This window comes from Lagopus leucura, unplaced genomic scaffold, assembly GCF_019238085.1.
Source record: "Lagopus leucura isolate 7727_CA_CO unplaced genomic scaffold, USGS_WTPT01 Super-Scaffold_100001, whole genome shotgun sequence".
Taxonomy (NCBI): Eukaryota; Metazoa; Chordata; class Aves; order Galliformes; family Phasianidae; genus Lagopus; species Lagopus leucura.
Window position 1 is genome coordinate 22897745 of NW_024962262.1, and position 27320 is coordinate 22925064.

General features: G+C 34.4%; 1 protein-coding gene across 2 annotated transcripts in view; it reads right to left on the bottom strand.

Moving 5' to 3' along the window:
- Positions 1 to 1818: 1818 nt before the first annotated feature.
- Positions 1819 to 27320, bottom strand: part of KLHL1 (kelch like family member 1) — a 233951-nt gene continuing 208449 nt past the window's right edge. For both annotated transcript variants that reach the window (XM_042867520.1, XM_042867519.1), the window contains 4 exons: positions 16872 to 17034; positions 6534 to 6746; positions 2724 to 2895; positions 1819 to 1909 (listed from right to left, as the gene is read on the bottom strand). In XM_042867520.1, the coding sequence (XP_042723454.1) occupies positions 1850 to 1909; positions 2724 to 2895; positions 6534 to 6746; positions 16872 to 17034 (608 nt within the window). In that variant the 3' untranslated portion in view covers positions 1819 to 1849. The remainder of the gene's footprint in view (positions 1910 to 2723; positions 2896 to 6533; positions 6747 to 16871; positions 17035 to 27320) is intronic.

A 27320-nucleotide genomic window follows, 5' to 3' on the forward strand; every position in this document is an offset into this window, starting at 1 on the left:
TGCTCTTAAAAAGATTAGATACATCTTCATTTCTGTATAAAGCTGGAGACACTATATCTTTTTCCAGCTCAGCTGGTTTGTACTAGGAAAGCTCTTCTAACTGTCACGAGAATTCCTTATCAAAATTACTAGTGACAGAGTACAGTAGCATTACAGTGCTTTGACCAAGAAGGAACTGGGGCTCTTAAGTCTGGGGAAAAGGAGACTGAGGGGAGACCTTAATGCTCTCTTCCAATATCTGAAAGGTGCTTACATCAAGAGTGGGGTTGGTCTCTTCTCACTGGTGACAGGTGACAAGACAAGCAGAAATGGCCTTATGTTGCACCAAAGTAAGCTTTGGCTGCATATTAGGAAACACTTCTTTACAGAAATGGTTGTTAAGCACTGGAATAGGGAGTTGATTGAGTCAACATCCCTGGATGTGTTTAAAAACCGTTTGGATGTGGTGCTCAGGTTTCACATGATTTAGCGGAGGGTTGTTAGAATTACGGTGGTATGGTTAGGTTATGGTTGGACTCGATGATCTTAAGGTCTTTTCCAACCTGAGTGATTCTATGATTCTATGATTCTGTAGAAAATTTCAATGTTGAATATACCGTCAAGTCAAAAGTGGAGTGTACCACTGCTGCTAGAGATGATCTAATATAATATGTGCTTAACAGGAAGCATATATTATATTAGTGTAGAAATTATTTGATAAAATAGTCTAATTTTGCCTAATTCCACTTGCATATATTCTCAGTTCCCTACTTGTAGAAGTGGAAAGTAATAAATTGGTCAAACTAATCAGGCAGCACTGTGTAGGTATGAATGCCAGAAAGAAATAAAATATAGGGGCTTTTTTTTTTTTTTTAATCTCTTTTGAAATGTCATTGGATCTGTCAATTCAAATGAGAAGAGGCGCTATAGTCTCTTCTGGTAACGGTTTACCTTTTACCTGAGGTAATGAAGAAATGGTATCTATTTTCCATCCATTTATGAGCTTTTGATATAGAGAAGGTGCATTGAACAACATGATTAGAGCTCGCGTGCATAAAGTGAATATAAAATTAAGAAAGAATTAGGACATTGTCCTTTTGACTCCCATATTTGCAACAAGACCCCATCGTAGCCAAAGGCTTGCTCTGCGTATTATTAGATTGAATACTCAGGTTTTTCCCTCATAGATTCTAAGATGCAAGGAGGTACAATCTAAACAAAAATATAATCTTGGATGTTTAGTTAGTTTGGGTTTTTTCTTCCTACTGTACAACAAGAGATTAATCATTACAAATTAAAATTGAATATCCAGACTTTTCCTTTTCTGCACTTCAGTAAGTTCTAATTGTCTTCCTTAAAATAACTACCTGTCTAGACGGTAAAGCCATAACCAATTTGAAGAAAAGACCTCAATAGAAAAATTGTATTATCTACTTTTCTCTCAAAAAACAAACAAACAAGCAAACAAGAGTTTGAAAGTCATTAAATATACTTTTATGTTTCCACTGTTAAAACTCTTAAAGCTGTGAAAGCCACTCTTGAATTCCTTTCTGATTCTTATGTAGAGCTGTCCCTTGATGCTTTTAATTATCCAGTTCTCTAGAACACATTTGAGAGAACAGTACAGAATATATTATTGTATGCTTACATATTTATGCCTACAGCAATCTAATTTTTTTCTTCTTCACGGAATGAATAATTTTTATGATTTTATTTGGTATAAATCCTCTATATTTCTCACTCATGCTTCTTCAAATTTGTGATCAACGCAGTATTCATTGCGTAAATCCATGTCATGTGAAGTTGTTCTTGTCTTGATAGAAAAATAATCATTTCACAGTCAGTAAAGTCCTAAGCAGTGCTGACAAAGTCATGGTTGCTTGATGACTACAACACAGGCACCAGCTCTTCCAATATTTAAGGAAGCCATCTGCATTAAAACAAAACAAAACAAAAAATAAAATAAAAAAAAACAACAAAAAAACAACAACAAAACTGAATAGTCTAGTCATGCAAGAGTGAGCCAAAGTTTTTTGTCAGTATTAATATAAAATATTTTAAACAAATGGGATTAAATACCCACAATGTGCTAGTACTGTAGTTTTAAATTACTTAATCGTATATTGTATCTTTTGCTTGAAAATGTGGGGAAAAAAAAAAAAAAACTATTATGACATTTTCTTTACAACAAAATCACCAATTGCAACCACTTTGCACTATGAAAATGCTTCTATTCTTATACAGTTCAGTACTAGGTGCATACATATATTTCAACATTTCAAAATATCCATCAAAAAAAGGCAAATGAAATTGAAAAATGAAATGAAAACTTAGCTTCCTACATACAGTAAACACAGTATTTTCACATGAAACATCTTCAAAACATGCCTGTCAGCAATTAAAATTCTGGATTCATTTTAACAATTTTTGTAACATTACTTCTGCGCAAAAAGCAGGTGGAATAGATATTAGCTAGTTTCACCTGAATGGTAAAAGATTACATTTCTAATGAGTGTTTATTCTCTCTTCTACTGGTTTCTTAGTTCTTTTTCCTACCTGAAGAGGAATCTTTTAACATAATAACTGAAAAAAAAAAAATTAAGAATACTTTCACAGCCATAGCAATCTAAGATACCAAAATATTTTTTCATAAAAGAAGTGGTTTGGTTTTTTTTTTTTTATTTTGTTTTGTTTTTGAGAAAATATCAAAATGCATGAGAAAAAATACAGACTATAAAAAGTACCTGTGTCCATTCATTAGTTTGAGGGTCATAGGCTTCCATAGTGTTCAAGTATGTTTGCCCATCGTATCCACCTACTGCATACAACCTGTCACCAAGGAGACAGACACCAACAGCATCTCGAGGCATACTCAGTGGAGCCACCATTGTCCATGTGTCAGTTTTTGGATCATACCTAATGAAGGACAAGGGAAATTGAATGCACAGTGAGAAGCAAAGTGTTGTTTCATGCTGATCTTCATGGGAAATACAGCCATTTTGCATAAAAACAAAAATCCATGAGCACCTTATCAAAAATATTTCTGTAACAGCAGAAAGAAAAGATTACTGTATTCCCAATTCATGTATTTTAATGTTGATTTGAAACTTCCAGTTAACTATTTGAAAAAAAAAAAGAAAATTAATAAAGAATCCTAAACTATTTATGGTGTAAGGTGTCATAACATAGCTCTGAGTAGAAGAGCAATATCTTAATGTATATATTTATGTGTAAATTTGAAATAAATCATTATATTTTTGTAGAATATTAAAGTATTTTTGCAATAATTATATTCTACTGTGCTAATATAAAATGTTCATAGCCAGAAAACCTCCCCAGGAATTCATGTTTTTAACTTCATTTCAGTTAGAATCTCTCTACAAGTGAAGAAAATAGTACAGTTTTAACGACAACCATCACAGAATTTCTAAAACTGAGAGCAGAATTACATAATAATAGACATTCAAAAATTAAATATTTAATTTATGCTATTAACTTAGATATTCATTAACAGTGTAACATCAGTTAATACCAGAGGCCATTTCAGTATATTTAGCATCTACTATAAAGCTGAAATCAATCCATTGATATTGCCTCTCAGTGAGTTACTAAGGCAGCCTGGAGTATTAGGTTAAACTCATTTTTAGGTGATGGATATTTCATTCAGATAACAAAGTAGTAGATTTTTACATCAGAGTATGATAGAAATACTTTTTTTTTCTGCATCTATAATATGTAGTAGAATCACTTTTCAATCAGTTGAGAGAAATGAACAGTTTAATGATGAAATGTCTTGGGCAGACTTCAGTCATTTGATGTGTAAGGTAGCTCAGACTTTGGAAATGACAGTCTAAATTAACTAAAAAGGAACTCTGTGATGGCTAAAGTTTTCCATCATTATATAATATCATTACATTATTATTGCTACTGAGATCCTCCCCTTATGGATAGAATGTGACACTATCTTACCAAAGAAAAATATCCCTCGCTTCACATTCACATCTTACTGATGCCATTGCTTTTTGGCAACAGGTACATTTGTGAACAACTGTTTTCAAGGATGAATCCCAAGAAGAATAAAATTTCATAAAAAAATCTCTTGACAAACACCTTCAGGATTCATGAAGAATTACAACCACTTCCACTGAACCAGACCAATGCATTACTTTCACAAAAACCAGGTCCCACTAGATCCCACTAGTTATATGTTTGGGTTTTTTTGTTCTCTTTTTTTTAATGTTTCAATAAAAAGTATTTTAAAATAAAATAAATTTTGTTAGTTACATACATTGACTATATTATATATTTTATCTGCAGCCCAAGACAATTCCTCTTCACAAAATGTGGCCCAGGCAAGCCAAAAGATTGGACACCCAAAAGCTAAACAAAATGCTTAAAACTTAATTCTATCAGCGGGATAAAATTGCAAAATAATTTGGTCAAGGTGTTTTTGTTTGTTCATTTTGTAATTGTCCAAAAAAGTCTGAGTTTTCTAATATTTTTTCTTTTGCTAAATACAACTGTACCTTTTGGTTTCACAATAATTGTATATACCCTAGACTGAGAAGGTTTACAGTAAAGTTCATTAATGTGGGAAAAAAATGAATTTGAAATCAAGGTGAGAAAGGAAAAAAAATCTATAAATAACTTGTTTAACTTGTCAATAGATATTGCACCTAGAGCAAGCAGCATTCTTTTTCAAGTATTGCTTCACTGCCAAAATATCTCCAAATTTTATAATTCTTAAGAAGAGATTACTCAGTGTCATAAGAAATCCTTTAAAATTGCATCAACATAAAAAACTGGGAAACAAACTAGATGTCTTAACTGGTATCGAGCAGGATTTAACAGCAGCATTCAAAAAACACGAATATGTTGTCACTAGATTTAAGTAATGTCGAAAATATTTTTACAGAAGGTAAAACTTTCAGGGATATATGAGATAATATAATAAATCATATAATAAACACTTATTAGACTTTGGCATCCTAAGTCATTGGAAATATTTTTTGGAAGGAGAGTGAATTTTCAAATGTAAAAGTAGATGCATTGAAGCCATATTATACACCTGTCAGTTATTGGCAGTGCTTTGAGATACTGCCCATTTTCTCATGGAGACTTTCATTCAGCTCACATCTACTCAATGCAAACTAATATTCTTCCAAGTTCTGACTTCTTAGTTTTAATTTTTACACTGGAAGATAGCTGCCCATAAAGCACATTATTCATATCAGTGCAAAAATACCTAGACAAAGAACACTGTATAATGCAATTCAGATACCAAATAGGTAAAGTATATGTGGTTAACTCATTGCTATTACACTCTCTGAAAAAATCACATGTAATGGGAAAGGATTTATTTTTGAAGAATTTTCTTGTCAAAATCGGAAGGAAAAAAAAAAAAAAAAGCTTCCTTATAAGTACGAATAAGGAGAGGAAGTAGTAAAGATATTGTCACCAGTTGCTGTTAGAAGTTGGACTCCGTGATCCTTGTGGGTCACTTCTTTATGATTATGATTTTAGTACTAATATAAATTTATTTCATGAAAAAAACTGGGTATTGTTATTTATAGATAGATAACCATCGAGATTAAGATGATATAGACCTGGGATTTCTCTGATCAACTTTCCATCCATTGGAGATAAGGAAAACATAAGTATTTTGCACATGGGATAAAGTCTAAGCATGAGGAAAATCATATGGAATAAGTTTCAAATTAGAAATTCAGGATTCAGGATTACTTGTTGAATAACTAATAAACTCAAATATATAAAAAAAAAAAAAAGACAAAAAATGACATTTAATACATTTTTAAACACTTAATGGAAAAAAAGTCTCTTTCCTGGTACCTGTCTATACCTATTCCATGCTTAAATTAAACAACTGATCAAATATATCTGCTTTAAACTTTGCTACCTGTATATGTATGGTAAATGTATTTTACTGTATTCTTCTTCAAAACATTCAAAAACAGAAATTAAAAAAAAAAAAAAAAAGTCAAACCCGAGTGGAACATCTGAAGAGTACCTTCAAAATGAGTGGCACTGCCCTACTGGATAATCTTGAATTTGCAGAATACCAGCTTGTGAAATACAGGGTACTGCAAATATAATGTGTAAAGCTGATACCCATGTAGGGGAAGTGATAGTGCTGTTAAATATCTATTATATCTTCCTTCCCTGCTACATCTTTAGTTACATTATTATGTTATACAGTTATTTCAGGCCAGAGTTTTTATCTCCTCAAAGTTTACTTAATGACTCTGCAATGTGTAATGTCTTGATTCAGAAACAAAGATTTATTAAATGTTAAGTGAAAAGAGGTAAGTTTTGTGTCGAATTTAAAATTTAACAGCGCTGTGAGAGAAAAAAAGGAAAAGAAAATAATCTCCAAAACTATTCTGTTGGAAGCTTCTAAGAATTTTCTTACAGGAAAAAGGAAGTCAGTTTGTCTTAGGGAAAGAAAAAAAAAGTCTGCTGTAAATTTCACCATTATATAAGTAAGAAAATGATGCTTCCAGACAATATATTTAAAAAATGTATGTAGTAGATACCTTTCTACATAGTCCAGTAGTCGTGAGCAGTGGTTAGAAGCAGGAGCATCATGACCTCCAACTGCATAAAGAAAGCCATCACATGTAGCCACTCCTACACCTCCTCTTCTCTTACACATTGGAGCACACATATTCCATTTATTTGTATGAGGATCATAATATTCCATTGAACTCAAACATGAGCTTCCATCTCGACCTCCAACTGAATATAATCTAAGAAAATGCACAATAAAATATTAATTAAAAAAAACAGTTTAGAACTGTAGAAATAAAGGATTTTTTTTTTGTTGCTGTTTGGTTGTGGGTTTTTTTGTTTCTTTGTTAGTGTACTTTAAGCTGACTTTAACAAATGGGAGAAAAACAAAATATACTTTCTCAAAATCATATGAATTTCACCTGATCAGTAAACATAAATAATTTTAATATTATTACTAAATCCAAATTCTACTTGTGTTTTGCACAGATCCATAGGAATTAAGATATTTTCATTCTGGAAATGGTTATCTTTGTTCTTTGACTATAGCACATACTGCCAAAAGCCACTGTGATACATAGATTTTTCTCTATAAATTTATAAATCACATGAGCAGGGCTGGTACTCAATTGTTCACCAGAATATACTATGAGGATTCAGCTCTGTATGGAAATCTTGGAAAATCTCAGAAAACATTTTAAATATGAAATGGCAAAATGTGGCTTAAAAAAACAGTTTGTTTGTTACTACCTGCAGGCAAGATTCTTGTTTCCTCCCATTTTTTGTAATGCTTCCCAGGAGAAAACAGTTCTGATAACTATCTATAGTCATGCTGCATCCGTGTTTTATATGAATCCTTCTGCAGTCTACTGTCTTTCATACAGTGCTTGAAGAATTACTAATCAGCTATTTGAAAGTCCAACCACTGAGTAATTCAGGATGCAAAAGCTGTCTGTGGGATGTAGTTATTCATTTGGAAGCTTTTACTGTCCTAAACAGTCCATGAATTCAGAGTTACTTAAATGTGCATTCACCATTATATTTCCTTGGCCTGGATTCTGATGGATAAAGAAAACGTAATACCACCACTAAATATGTCACAGAAGTTGTGAGATATTTTGGTACTGCCTGACAGATATACTCCTATTTGCTAAAGTTTCAAGTAGAGAGAAATATAAGGGAAAAGATATTTAAGCTTCTGAGTATCCAGACTTACTGGATATCCAGAGATATTTACCTTTGTATACAATTATCATGTATCCACATGTGGGACAAATCCACAATTAAGACTGCTACATATTAGGGTTAATCTGTCGATGTCTGCATTTTTTAAATTGCTTTATGTTCAAGGTGGCAAGCAGAGCCTAAAGTTCAGTTGGCCAGCCACGACTGTATTGTTCCTCTTTATCAGAGATAAAGAGCTTAAGAACAGCACTAAAAGGACATGTTAGCACTTGATCCAAATCCATTTACATGAAAATAAATTTAACTGTCTGCAAGGATGTTACTGTTATTTGCAGAGAAGATCTGGGACTTGGTTCAGTCGCACGCAGACAGTGATCAAACGCTGTTTACTGTATGCAGAAGAAAAAAACATCCCTACAAGAGAAGACTGCTGGAGTTCACAAGTCAGTTCAAATGGCAGTAGATAGTTTAATGTAAATATGTGAATTAATTCTTAAATATGGAGACAGTGGTATACAGGCCTGAGATAGAATTCTAAGTAAATGTTTGGACAAATAAACACTTCACATGGTTTTAAAAAATGCAAAGTACTAAAACTTCTGCAGGGCTCAGTGAGAACCATCATGTGTTCCCCTAACCTAACTGGCAGAAGGAATAACTATCACTTCTGGCATGAAAGTTCACTGTGAAGCACTGTTTCTCATTTGCCTACTTCAGTTAAGACAGCTAGTGAAATGTATCTAAAAGCATCTCTGAGTTGCCAATAGGGAAACATATATTGTTCATAAAAACTGATAACAGTTTCAGTCAGCTATCTATCTAATTTCTGTTAAAACAACTGTTCAGAGCAGAATAAAATTTATTTATATTTTTATTATATATATAAAATAAGATTTTGGGGCTACCATTCTAGGTTTCGATTGTGTTTATATCTAAGTAAGTAATAGACCAGGATTTTGCTTCCCCATGTTGGCTCCTTCACCACCTGTATCAGGAAGTTATCACCCATACACTCTAGGAACCTCTGGGCCTGTTCTTTCCTGCTGTATTATAATTCCAGCAGATATCTGGGAAGTTGAAGTCCCCCACAAGAACAAGGGGGAGAGATCTCAAGACTTCACACAACTGCCTATAACATGTCTTACCCATTTCTACATCCAACAGGTGACAGGACAAAGGGAAATGGCCTCATGCTACACCAGCGAAGTTCTAGGTTGGATATCAGGAAAAACATCTTTACAGAAAGAAGTTATTAAGCACTGAAATCCATGTGTTTAAAAACCTTTTGGATGTGGTGCTCAAGGACATGATTTAGCAGAGGGTTGCTTGAGTTAGGGTAGTATGGTTAGATTGTGGTTGGACTTGGTGATCTTGAAGGTCTTTTCCAACCTGAACAATTCTATGATTCATTAGATTAGCAGTACAATTTTATTTCATAAGGGTCAATTTCAGACAAATACAATTTGAAACTGAATTGTTTTAAAACACTGTAGCTGAGCCTGGATGCTTCAGTAAGGAAACATTTCCACTCTTCTGCTAAATTCTGTAATCCACAGTTATTCACTCTAGCCCAAAGTAACTAGGTAACAACAGCACTGCAAACAGTGCTGAATGTCCAGGATACTGCACAACTAACTGAAGTTTTTGAGATACTCATATCTCAAGAAATTTAGAACTCTCTTTATTGCTCAGTCATATTTAATTAGATGACTTTGAATGAATAATTTTTTTGTAATTTTACCCTTCTTGGTAACAGTTCAGACATAAAAATTTCTGCATGGAAAAGTATAATTGATTTCTCTAAAAATGTGTGATAATCTGTCATTACTGTGATAAGATTTAAGCCCTGCAACTGCAAGGGCTACTCTTATGTCTCTCAGTTAACAGATACCACATCCGATTTGACTGATTTGTTGAATACACTTGTAAGTAGATTTTCATTTTCATGTGCATATGCCTTTAGAATTCAGACACTGAAGACAATTAAGTGACTGAATTTAACAAATTAGTGTTTGTCTTTTTTTTTTTATTATTCATTTTTTATTTTACACTGTTAATTCGCAATACTATCTTAGTAACTTTACCTTACCTAAGTGCTCTGTACTACTTCTACCTGCTCTTTTACTGTACATATACCACTGGGATACAATGTGTACAATCCACAAAAAGTCTAAATTCACAATAAGTCTAAATTCACAATAAAGGCATCTTTCCTATTTCTCCCAGATAACTGGTATCTGTAGACTTCTTGCAGATGTCTAACTTTTGCACATGATAACTTCTGAGTGCCTACAATATTTTAAGACTTTATTTTCAACATTGCATGATTAAGAACGTTTCAGAAGTAAGCAGAGGGATAATAATCACATAGTAAGCATATCTTCATTTCACTTTTGAGTTGGGAATATTCTGTTTACTGAACTGTATCTCATTCTATGGAGGTGAATCCTATTAAAACTGAATTTCTTTTATAATCATCTCTGTTTACAAGGAAAGGTCAGCAAGGGAAAAAAAAAAAAAAAAAAGGATTAATTACTGAGTACTTTATCTCCATGGTTCACAATGAAAGTTTTGCCTCTGGAGATGTTACAGATTTCTATTCCTCAACAGCCTAAATTTCAATTTATTCAGATACTGTGAGTGGATATGAATTTAGCCTCCACTGAACTGGAAGTTTGTTGGTTTTTTTTCTTTTTTTTCTTTTTCTTTTTTTTTTTTTTTTTTTCAGGATTTGGTGAGTTCTTTTTACATTAAGATGGGCATAGATTCCTAAACGTATATATATATATATACATACACCATACACACACTTAGGTCACACCAAAAGTAATGCCTCCTATTTATTTCTATGGAAACAACATACACAAAGAATACAAGAACACTATTTGAGAGAGCAAACTCTCAGCTACAAAAAACCTTTTTTCAGCAAAGTAGGAGAAAGGAGAAATCATGACTAGTTGGATCAAAAGCATTTATCTCAGTGCTATGATTACAAACCTTTGATACCTAATCAGAAAAGACATTTTTAAATTCAGTTTGACAAACCAACCTCAAAAGAACAGAGTGCCTTTGATGTGAGTTGCTATAGCTTGTGAAAACAGTTGAATCATGTCTTTCCGGCATTTCTTAATGAGGTTCGCCTTTCAAAATTCTTTCACCAAAAATATCAAAGACCTTGTCTGGTCTTTTGTTTAGGCCCCTTTGTGCCCTTTTCTACCTTTCAGTATGCCTGAAAGAGCAACAGAGGAATACTTTGTCAGAAAGGAAGTCTGACAGGTGGAAAGAAGGGGAAGGTTGGAATTTTCATCAGTGCTAGCAATCCACATTTGACCAAGGAGACTGTGCAGATGAAATCTCTCTATCCGCACTGCCTTGGTTAGGTCAGCTGTTCACTGGCAAAAGTTGAATATGACAATTTTCTGAATGGAAAGCATTAATGAATACATTTCTATCTGTAAATTTGTAATGGTACTTCATGTATTTGGTAACACAGGAGTGGGATACATTAGGAATAAATACAGCTTGTTTAAGAAAAAATGAAAAAAAGTCATAGAATAAGTGCCAACAATTAAAGAGCTACTAACTATCGGAATTTGAAAAGACTCTGAGAGTAACACCTTTATATGAACAATATCATTATGGCAAAACTCTACTTCCTACACTAGGAGGTAAACTTTTCTGAAAGAAAGAACCTGTATCAAGTAAATTTAATTGTAATCAAAGTTACATTTTGGGCTACTTTATCTTTGCAAGACTGACTGCAAGTTCCTCCAGTTGAAAACGTCATTGACTGTATCAGACTACACGAGAAATAAGATAAAGTAGTCTGTAAATTATTGTTTTACTACAGTATAAGGTCAAGGCCCCTTATTCTCTGTCTTGTTTATTAAAACATAAATGGAGTGCATCTGTCATTAAATAAGAAAATGTTTTTGAGTTCACAGAATGACTTTGTGCTAGATTGAGCTGGTATAGTATACTTAGGATATTCATTTGCTTTGTCAGTTCAATCATTTTAGATCAAAATATTGTTCCATACTTTCTTTCTCTATATTCATTTATTGCACAGTTTTTTTACTGAAGTAAGAAAATCATCAGTGCACTGCAATTATATGGATGACTAAAAAAAGTCTTAGATCGTTTAGTCTGTGACCTTCACAATGAACAAATCGTTCTCAATTCACTGAATTCAATCAATAATGAAATGCTCAGCTAAAGCTGCTCTACTGATTCAAAAGAAATTTCATTTTATCTCAATAGAAGTTACTGAGAAGTTGATTTAGTTTCAAATTAGAAAAAAATAGTTAACAGTGGATATGACATGAGATTTTGTTGTTGAAAGTAGTAGATACTTGATAGCTTCTGTAAGAGTTGTCAAAGTTCATAAAGATACTTATCAAATTATATTAGCTTTGTAAAAAAATTATTAAGATTTAAATGTTTACATATCCTATTGGACATACATTTATATGTACACATATGAATATGACATCCACATATAATATCTATATAATTACAATGGGACTCACATTACATTCAAAAATTTAGACTAGGCAGTGTGAGCAGATTGCCTTCTTCTGCCATGTATTAGGCTGGAGAGGTGGACTGACAAGAATCTCAAGATGTTCAACAAGTAGAAGTGCTCAGGGGAAATATCAATGTATAGGAACACCTGAAGGGAGCATGCAAAGAGAACAGGTTCGTACCAGTAGTGCCCAGTGCCAAGAGCCAATGAACACAGACTAAAACACAGAAGGGGCCAGTCTAAACATCAAAAAACTTTACTCACACTTTACTGTGTGAGTGACTGAACACTGGAATAGGTTGACCAGTGTGAAATGATCTTAAAGATGTTCAAAAGATGAATATGCCTGTATATGGTCCTGGGCAACTTGTTCTAGGTATCTCTGCTTGAGCAGAGGCAGTAGAACAGATGATTTCCATAGGTCCCTTCAACCTTAGCCATTCTGTGATTCTAAATTTTATTCATTCTGTCTGCTTGCTCTGAAGTATTCTTAACACACAAACTAAAACATAACATGCTATGTTATATTATCTACACAAAATCTTTTATCCACTGTAAAATTAGGAGAAAAAGAAATGTGAGTAGAAAAGACAGTGTTTACTATTACAAAACCTGAATGGCAGTCCTTGCAAATGACTGTAATGCTAACTTTATGCTGGTCAACGATCACCTAGTAGAAAAAAATCTTGCTCATGCAGTTAAAATGACAAACAAATGTATATGGTGCTTTATATTCACTGAAAAGATGTAGATGCACAGAAAACACACAAAATACGAACACAGCCTAAGCAGCTGGTAGCCTGGTAACTAAATAGCTGATAGCCTCAGTAAGTTCCCACTCTGTAATTTAGCAGTGTTTTTAGCATCTGCCATGTTTTCTAACAATCAAGGCAATGCATACTGATTGTAAATGTGTCATGCTTTTATGTGTTGGTCATCAGTTTTCCATGTCATAACATCACGTAGTACAGTGAGAGCTGAATACTCCAGTTCCGGGTGCCTGTCCCAGAAGAGAAGAACATCTCCCAGAGGACTGTTAGCTGTTCTGTTACTGTTTTCCACTCAGGGAAAGATAAAAACTATTCATAGATCACGGGACCACTTTTTTCAATCTTCCAGTTAGTCTCTGTTTTGAGTGCCATATTGCCTCAGCTTACTTAGAGTAAAGCCTTTGGTTTTTGGAGACTCTCTCTGATTTTATTTGATTTATTATCTTCAACTCCAATTATATTGTATTATATTGTGTTATCTTGCATTCCAATATCTTACTTAGAAAATTAGTTTGTTTCTCCTCAGATTGTTGCTGCTGTTTTGTTTTTAGGCCTATCTCCCTACCCTTTCCCCTTTTCCCCTTTCCCAGGACGTGGATCTGTGAGTCCCCCTGCCATGTTTGTCATGGAACTGGGGTGAACCAGTCCATAAACAACTGACAAAATGAATCTTCCTTTTCACTGTGAATTTTCATATTTCATTGTCCTCTTCTAAGAGTCACAGATTTACTAACCTAGGAACATGAAAAGAAGCAGACTTTTGCAGAGATTCCTTTTTAACAGCCTGAATGTAAAATGGCAAGTTAAATCTTTCTTGAAAAACTGAGAAGACTATGATGCACATTGAATTGAAACAGACATTCACTGAACTGTTGGGATCCTCAGATAGGAAATAAGAATTTGTGTGTAGAGAAGTACAAAAGAAAAGAGCAGGGCACTGAATTAGTAACAAGCCTTAATGATTCTGCTACGATAAAATGCCACAGATAGTTTACTATATGATGCATGAAAGGCAAAGAAGCAGAACTCCTGGAGGAGACTATAATCAGCCATGCAATCACATTTTGTAGGTGGTTATATGAATGCAATACATTACAAATTCTCTTGTGCAAAACATTGAACTGCTATTAAGGACTTAGTGGAATTATTAACCTAAGCCTCTCTGAGGTCATTACACAATAAATATATCCCATATGTATGGCTACAGAACAATTTTGATAACCTTTCATATGCACATACTGATTTGGTTTGGATTTTGCTATTTTCTTGAAAATGAAGGTTCAGTAAGCTAACCTTTCTCATATTCAATTTGCAGTAATGCATAATAGTTAACACTAAATACTAAACAAAAACAACTGCTACTTGCAACAAGCACAATTTTAATTTAAATAACACAAGACTTATTCTAGGTTTGTTTCATTATAGGACATGAAAACAAAATATTACTCTGCACATAAACTGATATCTGAATTGGCCTGTTTCTTATATAAAATTAAAAAGCATAGAGCTGGAAAAATATTGCTATGAAAAAAAATCCAATTTGTGAGAATACATCACCAAATGAATTCAATTACTGTAAAACCAGTGGAACTCAATATAACTGAATGAATATACATTATAACAAATATTTTTAAACATTACACTTGATTTCATCAAAGCCTTTCCACAAAACACCAATTTATCTGAAAATCTGAAACATAAATTTGCACGTGTGTGAAAGGACAAAATAGTATATGCAGTCTTCAAAAAAATTTTAACGTGCTTTATTTCTGTGAATGCTGAAGTAGAATTTCTATCATGCTTAAGCCATTTTAAATTCTATCTGTATAATCAAGCAACACAGTAAATCTGTTATTGGCAATTTACTATAAATTATCTCATAAAGAAAAGAACCTCATATTTTTATGTCTTTCAATTAAAAAAACGCGAAAGGGGAATACACTTAAATATCGTCATTAACGTAAATAGGAGAATGAAAAACATGATGTTAAAACTATTTTACTGGTTTAAGATTATCTGTATTTATCACAGAATCACAGAACCATAAAATGGCCTGGGTTGAGAAGGACCTCAACATGAGCAGGGTTGGCAACCACTAAACCAGGCTGCCCAGAGCCACATCCAGCCTTGCCCTGAATGCCTCCAGGGATGGGGCATCCACAACCTTTCCAGACAACCTGTTCCAGTGCATTACCACCCTCTGTATGAAAAACATCCTCCTACTATCTAATCCAAATCTTCCATCTCAGTTTAAAATTGTTCTCCCTTGTCCTATCACTACCCACCCATGTATAAACAGTCATTCCCCCTCCTATTTATACTCTTCCTTCAAATACTGGAAGGTCTCCACAGAGCCTTCTCTTCTCCAAGCTAAATAAGTCCAGTTCCTTCAACCTTTCCTCATAAGAGAGGTGCTCCAGCCTTCTGATCATCTTAGTGGCCCTCCCCCGGACCTGCTCCAAGAGCTCCACGTCCTTTTTGTTCTGGGGGCCCTAGGACTGGATGCAATACTCCAGATGGGACCTCAAAAGAGCTGACTAGAGGGGGACAATTATCTCCCTCTCTCTGCTGGCCACCCGTTTTTTAATGCAGCTTAGTATATAGTTGGCTTTACAGGCTTCAAGTGCACACTGCTGGCTCACGTCCAGCTTCTTGTCTGCCAGGACCCCCAAGTCCTACTCGTGCATCTTCATTTATTTTCATAGAAAATAGAAGAATAGAAGCCCATAGAAGTATCAATCTTCTTCATTTAAGATGAAAAAAAAAAAAAAAAAAAAAAAATAGAAATCACAAACTGAGACAGAGTTCCCTGGTTTCCTTTATAACTGAGGAAGCAAAACAGGAACTTACAGGATATAATTCATGCTGTCCTAGCATAAGTGTCTAGAATAAGTAAGATGTATGATAATTTAAAATTATTTCTTCAGTTGATCATAAGGTGAGCTTATGAGGACAACTGACTCAGTTGTAGATGTCTATCCAGAAGTATCTGAAGTTATGTGTGATGAATCCCTCTCCCACCTCTAAATTTTACAGTTCACATCGTATTATTTTTTGACAGGCAACTAAAAGCAAATACTTTCAATTGATAAACAAAAGTAATAAGTAGTGTAGGTACATTGCAAACAGCATCTTATACTATCAAACAAAGAGAACCTTTTACAAACCTCATGTCTCTAATTTCATTTCAGAAAATTAGATACTCAGAATTTTGCATAATTGTATTACTGGGATGCAGTTTGGCCCGGGTTTCTAGCTTTAGTGCATGCGGCTCCTTAATAAAAAGTGTCAGCACAATATCGTGTTATTGTAAAATGAGTTTTAAGGATCACTTTAAAAAAATAAAAAGTTCTAAGAGAGAAACTTAGAATCTAAACACACTTAGAATTGCAGATTTAATGCAGATTAATGTCAGAATCAAATTTCTGTTTATTTCCTGTATGAATGTAGTTGCCTTCAGTCAAAGCAGGTTTCCTGGCTCAATGTCTGGCTGAAGCAAGTTGAAAGAGCATGCAACAAACCTCATCATTGGATATTTTAGACTGACAAACTCGGTTAACTAGAACTGGCATAGACAAGAAAGATGAGTCAACTGACAATTTTTCATACTGAACATACACACGGAAATGTCATGTCTATTTTTTTATGCATTTGATATGAATATTAAACAAAAGGAACAAGTATATATATAAGCATATATATACACAGAAAAACGACATCTGACATGAGTGTAAGAGCTACAAGATTTTAGGGTGTGCACAATGTGTCTGTACTTTAAAAGTTACCGCAAGTACAATAGGACAGAAGTTATTTACTACTGTATGTCACAGTTATTTCATCCTCCTAAGAAACGCATTTGAACTGTAAAAGAATACCCTACTCACTTGCCATTTAATGCTGCTACTCCAACAGTGCTTCTGGCAATTGACATACTTGCCACAAATGTCCACTGCTGACTTTGAGGGTCCCATCTCTCAACTGTATTCAAATAGCTCCAACCATCATGGCCTCCCACTGCATAAATAGGCCCTTCAAGCACTGTAACTCCTAAAATGAAGGAGAGAGTGAGAGAATGTAAAAATATTATTTCTCTGGAAATAATAATAATAATAATTAAAATGTTTTCCATAAAGCGATGCCTAAACTTGCATACTCAAGGTGAAAATGGAAACACTGATTTGAAATTTGATAAATTAAAAGTTAACATATAGGAATAAAATTAATGCCAATGAGCATGGCTTTATGAAGTTCTTGTCAAACAGACTCAAGGTCTTGTCAAACAAACCTAATTTCATTCTTTGAGAAAGTTGTTTGCTTCACAGAATTATCTGTCAATGATGTAAGCATCTTAAGATTTCTGTAAGCTTTTTAACCTGTGGCATGTAACATTCTTATCATTAATTAGCTTTTAGAATATAAGCAAATCACACAGTATGTAGACTAGCTACATGGTATATCTCAAGTATTGTCAGCCAAAGAGATATCTGTTGAATAGAATTTTCTTCAAGTGTTTCATAGCAGAGTGAAAGAATGTCTGACACCTTCAGAATTTCTGTCAATTATGTAGATGAAAATAGAAGTTTTTTTTACTAGCAAAAGTTTGGTGGACTCGCATAGCATCAAGAAAAAAAAGCAATATTTTCAAAGACTGGAGGAAGTGACTTACAGTGAGGAACTTAAACTATTTAAACGGCATCATCAGTTTTCTTCATGAAAAGTTGCCTTTAGAAAAGAAGTGACAAGTGACAATGACAGAGAATGAATGCCTTCAGAAGAAAATAATGTTGGATATGTAAGGATTCTTTCTTTATCTAGCAAAGAAGGGCTACCCCATGGTAGATGGTCCCAGATAACTATTATTCTGGAAATCTCAGGCTAAATCCAAACCACCCATTAGCCAATGTGACTGCACATGACCCATTGATCTAGCCTATCCAGAACCCTCTGCAAAGCCTTCTTACGCTCAAACAGATAAACGGTCCTGACTAACTTGTTTCATCTGCAAACTCGCAGTTCATTCAAGCTTCTCAACCAGATCACTGAAAAAAATGTTAAACAAAATTGGCCCTAAGACTGAAACCTGCAGGATGCCTCTGGTGACTGGTTTTCAACTGGATTGAGCTGCATTCACCGTAACTATTTGAGCCTGGCCATTCAGCCTGTTCTTCACCAAGTGAAGCCACAAAAAAACAGTTTTTCCAGGAGAATACTGTGGGAGATGGTGTCAAACACTACTAAAATCCAGGTAAACAACATCCACAGCCTTTCCATCATCTACTAAGTGGGTTAACTTGTCACAGAAGGAAATCAGGTTAGCCAGGCCGGATCTGCCCATGCTGTCTGCTTCTGATCATTTAGTTTTGCCTGACAGTTATACATATTCCCAAAGGCTGGACGGTGAAATTTATTGTCATCCAAAACATATTTGCTACAATGTATTATAATGACACCACTCCAGACATTGTATGTAAAAGTGTTCACTGACTTCTACGATGAGAACTTTGCTGGGTTTGTAAAATGCATGTAAAGACCTGTGAGAGGCATCATTCCTCGAGATTTCGTTCCCAATGTCTATTACTTTGCATTTTTCACTTGCTCTTATGTAATCAATTCATTTTTTTGTTATTATTATTTCATTAAAGTATTCTTTTAATTCACTCAGTCTTACTGAATAACTAATATATATTTTTCTATCATTATATTCAATTTCATTTCCCTGAAGGCTAACTTTATACTGACAGAGGGCGGTGTTGTAGTTAGAAAACTGACAAAATAAAAATGCTATTTTAATGTGAGATCCATGTCCTGCTTCTCTGCAAAAAAAGTGTGAATATAGTTAATGTCACATGACTGAGAAATCTGAAAGTTTATTTTCCTTGGGAAACTATATGTGATGCAATAAGAGACTGTCTATTCGGTTTTGCCAGTTTTCATTGCTTCCATAATAGGAGAAATTACTTGCAAAACTATAGGCAATTCATTCTTCTCACACAAATAAAGATAATAAAGCTTCTGAACAAAATCTTCTCTGTTTTTGTTTTATAGCATTCATGAACTTGATATGAGTTTTCCCATTTTAAGTCTCTTCTTTACAGAACATCAAAAGCAGTGATATCCTCACATTTGCTCCTTAACAACTTGTTCAAGCTTACTATATTTTAAAATATTAGACAAATAGGTTCTTCAAGGTCAGATTTCATTCTGTTTTGGTACAGTTATGTCTGTACTATCTGTGAGAACAAATAATCACATTGGAATACATTCATGTTCAAAGTACAGATCACTAATAAGCAAATAAAAAATAACAAAACTGCTGCATTCCATGAAAGTCTCATAACATCCATCTTCAATGTCTTGTGCACTTTTAAATTTTGCTTTTATATCTGAAGATATTTGGAAGTGAAATTGCAAAGTGGAACAGCTATAGAAGCCTGGAGTTGCAGCTGGTAGTACTTACTCTAATGGTACATCCCTGAGAATTAATGGATGAAGATGTGTATGTAAAGAATGTAAACCATATGGAGAGACTCTTAAAGAATTAGACATAAAACATCAAAAATCTAGAAAACCTGGAAATTCCATGAGATACAGGGTTTATCAGTTTTTTTTTTTTTTTTTTTTGTTTTTGTTTTTGTTTTCCAAGAAGTAATCAGAATGTAAGTATTTGCATTAAAAAAAAAATGATTTAGAGTCTTATTACTACCAGTGTAAGATATGGAAACAGCAATCTGTCAAATTCAGGATAAGGACAATAGTCCAAATTTTAACCAAAGAAGATAACTGAATATTAGAATTGTGAAATCAGGAATGTGCTAGTTTCCCCATTGCTTGAAATTTTTGTATTTTAGAAAGATACTGAAAATCATTGTGAAGTCACATCCTCAAGGTAGAAATGATTGCATGAAATTTAGCAGTGCTCTTGCAAAAAAATTCACCTACATGATCACAGAAGTAGCTACAGGTCATAAAATTTATGATTCAGTATAAACTTGCTAAATTTGGACATTAAATATCAAAGTCCAACTGTGGTACAGACTATATCACGTGATGGGGAATAATGAACAACTCTGAAGTCTGATTCAGACAAACTTGTTGAATCACTAATTGCAGGAGGCCAATGGATGAACAAAATGTAAGATATAACACATAATCTAATATATAATGACAAAGAAAGTGAGATACTTTGCAGGACAAGCATCTCTATGGGGAAAAAAAAAAACAAAAAAACACAAAAAACCTAGACCTTTGTGTAAATCTAATTGCATAATATTCTTCTTTCTTGCACTTCAATAATAAATACAGTGTTTCTCTACTACCATTCAAACATTCACTCTCCTTTCCACTCCAGTGGGCTTATAAACTAATAATTCTCCTTATCTTCTATCCATTCTCCATCTATTTACTTAACACAGACTGAAAAGCAGAAGCAATTTGGTGTAGGGAGCACAAAATGTCACCAACTCATTAGTATTTACACATATCAGACAACTTCTGGCAATTTTACCTGTCAAATAACCACAGATTAGTTGAATATTCTTTTTTGGTCACCTGTACATCTTTCCAAAGAATTAAGGCAGAGGTATACTAGAACAAATCAAGTAGTTTCTTCTACACAAAACAAAACAAACAAACAAAAAAAATGGTTTTGATGGTAAAATCTAACTTGTTTTATCTTATACACTGGATAATTAAATGTGAAATTTCATTTTTGCAACCATAATTTTAACTGAGTTTGAAATACCATTATAATTCTTGGGATATTGCATATAGGACAGCCTTAGCTTAAACTTGGAATTTAGGATGTGATGAAATGGAGAATTAGGCCTGACCTACCTTCCTCAGTGAATATTTAGTGACATACTGCAGAAAATACCTGCTCTTATTCAGAGGCTGGTATCAAAGCTGACTGAAAGAGTTATGAAAATACCCTTGCACTCTAGGGCCCAACAATATTACACTGGCATGTTTATATAATGCAGATTTATAGACGTAAAATCTGCCTGCAGCTTATTTACATTTAGTATTGTAGATGAGATACCAGATTCTCAACTCTGCTACAGTATTATCTGGAGAACTTGACTCAGAAATCATTAGAAGAGTTGCCATTATGATTTGTAGCTCCTCAGTGAATCGGGTTGTGATGCATGGGTGCAAAGTACAATGACAAATAATTTTATAATTCAGAAAAATAATATCTCTGTATGCTCCTCATAATTGGGAGAAAAAAGTCCAAAGCAAAATCTAATATACATGCAAATCTAATATACATGCAAATAATTATTGTGAAGAAAATACTTTAAGTGCTCAGGTCTTCTTTCAAGAAAGCTGGAATTACATATTTCCCTTGATATTTCAACATTAAGGAAACAATAATTTAATGACATAGAGGTACATGTTTCTATTTTATAATGCATAAAAGAAAGATTTTCAAACTAACATTTAGCTAGCTGCTTCTTGAATGGCAAATAATATAGGTATGTCAGAGCATTGTACTAAGCAAGTCTGTTGCAAAAATATTCATCTCTATTTAATGCTTAGGAAGTTTTAATTTCTTCTGAGAACTCAAGTTCTTTTATTTTGATTTTATATATTTTACTTTATTTTCTATCTGTGATTTTGCACAATTTCAGCGTATCAGCACACACTGAGCAAGATTACACATATTGATCATAGTACTGCTTTGTGAGATGCAAATGTACCTGAAGAGACTTACCAGTGCAGAAAAGTGAGATGCTTCCAACAAGACACTGACTCAAAGATCTTTTGGGGGGATACATGGCATGACTCTTTGCTTGAGTTATTTCATTTTAATTCCAGTCATACTGTTTAAAATGAATCCTAGTGAATAATCTTTTTTGAAACTGTTCCTTCCTGTTACATAAATAACAAAGCAGTGGACATTTTTTTTTATTCTCATGAACAACATCTTTTATAGATGAATATGCTCTTCCCAACTGAAAGCATTAAGTTTTTATGACTGCCAATTTATAAAGGTCTAAAAGTACTTTAGGCTCCTTTCAAGAAAGAGATATACTGTAGATTTGACATGTACCAGACTCACAGCTCTGTTGATTTAAACTTGATTTGAACAGACATTGTGGTCACTTTTTCAGAATATCTAAAAATCCAGCAATTGTGTTGTATAAATCTGGAAATATTAAATGTCATTACCTAAACCAGTAGGACTTGGTCAACAGCATACACGTATGGTTGTATGAGGGCTGCAGTATTTTCAGCTTGATTACTGGGGTTGAATGATTAAAAATAAACAAATACATGTCTGTGAAATGAGCAATTGATGATTATCAGAATATTCTACAAGAAAGATCTAGAAAAGTTTCCTCTATCCAGTGATCTTGCTTTTGTCAGTATAGCAAATATTCTGAAAAGCAAAACAAACAAACAAACAAAAAAACAACTTATACTTTTCATGATTTTCAAAAATTGTTAGTAGTTGGTGTGCTTATAGTACTTTTTTAACACTGATCATAAATAATTACAATTTTAGCATACCAACAAGGTATGATAACATCATTTTTTTTGTCCTTAATGCTAAAATAATTTTCTGTATTTTACCAACATTGTTTTCTTCTTGACTTTTATCTCTCACCTGCTGCCCATTAGGACACTGGAGGTTCATATCTGTCTCTGTGTCCATAATGGAATCTCAAATTTTCATCCACCTGTCTGCTGATCTCTGTGCTTTGTTTTCTCCTCATAATGGTTTGTTCCATAGACACACAGCATACTGAAAAATTGGAATTATTTTGCTGTAAAACTTTTTTTTTTAATAACATACTTTTTTTTTTTTTTTTTGTCTTTTAATGAAATATGTGAATTTGCAATTTTTATTGTCTTCTTCTGTAATCCAGTAATTGTAGTATACAGAAAGAAGATGCAAACCTCCAAGCTAGCAGAGGAAAACTGTAAAAAAAACAGTTTCAACATGTTTTACAGTTAAAATAGGTGTAACTGTTAAGGCTCTATCAAGCTTTTATTTACATTCCTATTCTACTTCACATCCTTTTCCTTTGCCTTGAATGCCTTTTTGTACAAATTCAACAAATTGGACAGGCTGGAGAGCTGGGCAGTAAGAAACCGGGTGAGGTTCAACAAAAGCAAGTGTAGAGTCTTACACCTAGGGAGGAATAATTGCATGCACCAGTACAGGTTGGGGGATGAGCTGCTGGAGAGGAGCTCTGCAGAGAGGGACCTGGGTGTCCTGGTGGACAACAGGTTGGCCATGAGCCAGCAGTGTGCCCTCGTGGCCAAAAAGGCCAATGGCATTCTGAAGTGCATTAAAAAGAGTGTGGCCAGCAGGTCGAGGGAGGTGATCCTCCCCCTCTACTCTGCACTGGTAAGGCCTCATCTGGAGTACTGGGTCCAGTTCTGGGCTCCTCAGTACAAAAAAGACAGGGATCCCTTGGAAAGAGTCCAGCGGATGGCCACAAAGATGGTGAAGGGCCTGGAGCATCTCCCCTTTGAAGAAAGCTAAGTGAACTGGGTCTGTTCAGCCTTGAGAAAAGAAGGCTGAGAGGGGATCTAATCCAGGTTTATAAATATCTGAGGTGTGGGGACCATAGTGGTGGGGCCAGTCTCTTTTCAGTGGTGAGTGGAGACAGGACAAGGGGAAACAGACATAAGCTGCAGCATAGGAAGTTCCGCATGAATGTGCGCAAGAACTTCTTTACAGTGAGGGTGACGGAGCACTGGAACAGGCTGCCCAGGGAGGTTGTGGAGTCTCCTTCTCTGGAGATATTCAAGTCTCGCCTGGGCACCTACCTGTGTGACCTGGTTTAGGGAACCTGCTTTGGCAAGGCGGTTGGTCTTGATTTCTAGAGGTCCCTTACAACCCCTGCAATCGTGTGGCTCTGTGAAACACGTATTTACTGGTGCTTCAATACCATCTAAAATAACATCATTGCCACAACAGAAGTTTTTTTTCATATAGAAGATGAGAGTTGAACTCTGACTCGAAGTTATCCTTCAATTTAGGTTTAAAGACCGGTGCCATACATCTTTATATTTCCATTGTTGAACAGCAATAATTGCCTGCTAAATGTTTTATGAAAATGCTAAACCTCTAGACAGTCTGTCTAAATGCCTATCCCACATGCTACATTCTGACAAGCTCTGTTTTCCTAGCTAAAGTGTTTAAAAAATACCTGACAACACCCACCCTTCAGCAGCTAGGTTTCCAAGCAAAGTTTATTTCCCATGGAGAAAGTTAATCAGACTCCATATTCACTTGATAATCTGCATCTTTAATCAGCGTAATTTCTGCTATAATCAACACCTGTTTCAATGTGAATCAGATATTGCTTTGCTGTTATGGATCCATCAAGCTATCTAGTATCTGAAACTTTTTTTCTGATATTTGCATTGAAAGCACATTTTAAAAATCTGCTGACATTTTACACAATTACTGTCTATTTTCAGAACGCTGAGATTTGAAGAAAAAATAAAAGATATTAACTTCTGGAAAACATTCTATCTATAAGTTAACATTTCTTAATAACTCCTATTTGCTGCCTTCTCATCTTTTTGTGAAGAGAGTGACTGAACTATGATTGCTAAAAACAATGTTACCTTACAATCAATCAAAAAGTAATGAATAGTAACAGATTTAATCTAACCCAACAAGGAGTTCATGGACATGTTGGAAATTATGAAAACATCTTTCAATTAGTCAACAGCAATCACATATAAATGGCAAACATGAGAGATGACAGACCATTACTGAAATAAATGAACTATTGAGCCAAGTCAAGATGCTCTCTGATAATCACACAGTAAGTACTTTCCAATATAACAGTGCTTTTCATTTGTAACTATATCAAAAGAAATATAAAATAAGAAAGCATGCCAATAGATTTGCAATCAATTTCCAGTAGAGACAGAGCTGATATGGGCCTTACTTAATAAATGGATTAATGAATAAATAAATTCATACATACATACAGAAATGAGGTTTAGGGAACAGATTTTTAATTCACAGTCTCCTCAGTGATCTTTGTTGTATCTTGAAACGCAGGAACCTCTCCCAGGTCATAAATCGTTCTAATTGTGCTGAGTTCTTGTCATGAATGGAAATGGAAACGTGCCACTTCAAATGCCCTATTCAGATGTTCATCTGCCTCCAGGAGGATAAATCCTGCTCTACATTTTCAATTTTCTAATACTGTAGGTAGAGCTTGCAAATATGCCTAAAAATATTTGATAAACAATAACTGCTTTTTGAAAATTCAAAAACTATTTGGAAAACATTTTATGAACTTCAAGTCTTCGAAGCCAACAAAAATAATATATATTATGAAACATCACTTTATGACTGAAAAAATATGGGCTTAGATTAGTCAACACATTTATATTTTAATATGTATTTTCCTCCTGAATTTTATAATGATCTAAGAATTAAGCCAAAGTCTAGATCATCAGTCAGTAAGGTCTCAAGCCCACTAGCAATAAACATCATATATTTATCCTGGTTTTAATACTCTTAAGTATTATATCTACTACGGTAGGGAACCTGCTTTGGCAGGGGGGTTGGACTCGATGATCTCTGGAGGTCCCTTCCAACCCCTACAATTCTGTGATTCTGTGATTCTGTGATACTAATAAGTTTTAATAAAAAAAAAAAAATGCTGTAAATAATTGCCACTGCACTGTGATTTCATGAGTCTGCCATGTGAAAGGCTGCATATAAATCTCACAATGATTTGTGATCTGAATAAAAGATGAAAACCTGATGCCACTATTTTTGAATTATCATTTTGTTTTCATTCATATTTTATGCAATTTAAAACAATTAAAACTTAATTGCACTCCATAATTTAGGAAATGAGGCTTTATTCTGTCTTGTACTTAAAATGTAGTGGAGAAGATTTAGATAAATGAAAGCATTGACTTCAAGGTTTTATATTATTTAGAGAATGGTCTTCTTTACGAATTAAAATTACTAAGAAAAATAAAGTATTTGATAAACATTTGGACCTCCCTAGTATTATAAGTTTTAGGAATGTGACGTGTTAAGTACACAGCTGCATTTGGAATTCAGATGTCAGTTAAAATCCATCACATTTGAACACTATTGGGGAAGGGGACCCGGGGGTTCTGGTGGACAGCAGGATGATCATTAGCCCAGCACTGTGCGCTTGTGCCAAGAAGGCCAGTGGCGACCGGGAGTGGTTAGTAGGTCGAGAGAGGTTCTCCTCCCCTTCTACTCTGCCCTGGTGAGACGGCATCTGGAGTACTGTGTCCAGTTCTGGGCTCCTCAGTTCAGGCAGGAAAAGGAACTGCTTGGGAGCGCCCAGCACAGAGCCACAAAGATGGTTAAGGGAGTGGAGCATGTCCGTTACAAGGAAAGGCTGAGGGAGCTGGGTCTTTTTAGCTTGGAGGAGACTGAGGGGTGACCTCATTAATATTTATAAATATGTAAAGGTGAGTATCATGAGAATGGAGCTAGGCTCCTCTCAATGATATCCAATGATAGGACAAGGGGCAATGCATGCAAGCTGGAACACAGAAGGTTCCACATAAATATAAAAAAAAAGCTTCATGTTGAGGGTGACAGAACATTGGAACAGGCTGTCCAGAGAGGTTGTAGGGTCTCCTTCTCTGGAGACATTCAAAACCTGCCTGGATGCATTCCTGTGTGACATGATCTAGCTGCTCCCACCGGCAGGGGGACTGAACCAGACAATATTTCAAGGTCCCTTCCAATCCCTGATATTCTGTGGTTCTGTGATTGTATACACTACACCTGCAGACAACACATGGAAAGAACTCACAGCTTTTCTAGAGGCACACAAATGAATGACTTTTTCTACAAAGTGCTTCAATTTATTTTGCACTGAAGTTGACTTGTCATAACTTATAAGGTGAAAAGTGCTACTTGTTCTGCCTTATGGACCAAAGCACTGATATGAACTGGAATGTCCAAAGGGAAAACATGGAAAACGACTAGAATGTTTAGACAAACTAAACATACATATGTATGCACACACATACATCATGATATATATAGTATATATCTACAGGTATATGTGATGCATATGTACACATATATAATTTTTCATATATATTTCAATTTGTTGTTATGAATGTATAGAATTATTTGTTATATATTTATATTACTACAATTAATAGTATTTGTAGATGAAAATGAAGGTAATAATGTCTTTCATTTTGGTCAAAATAGAGTCTGAACTTTACCTGATTTTACCTGTTTTCTTTACTGTATATATTAACAGCTTTTCAACAGATGCTTCAGCTTCTTCATAGTCTTTTCCTTGACTAACAGTTTTCACTACTACTATTTACAAAGTACAGAG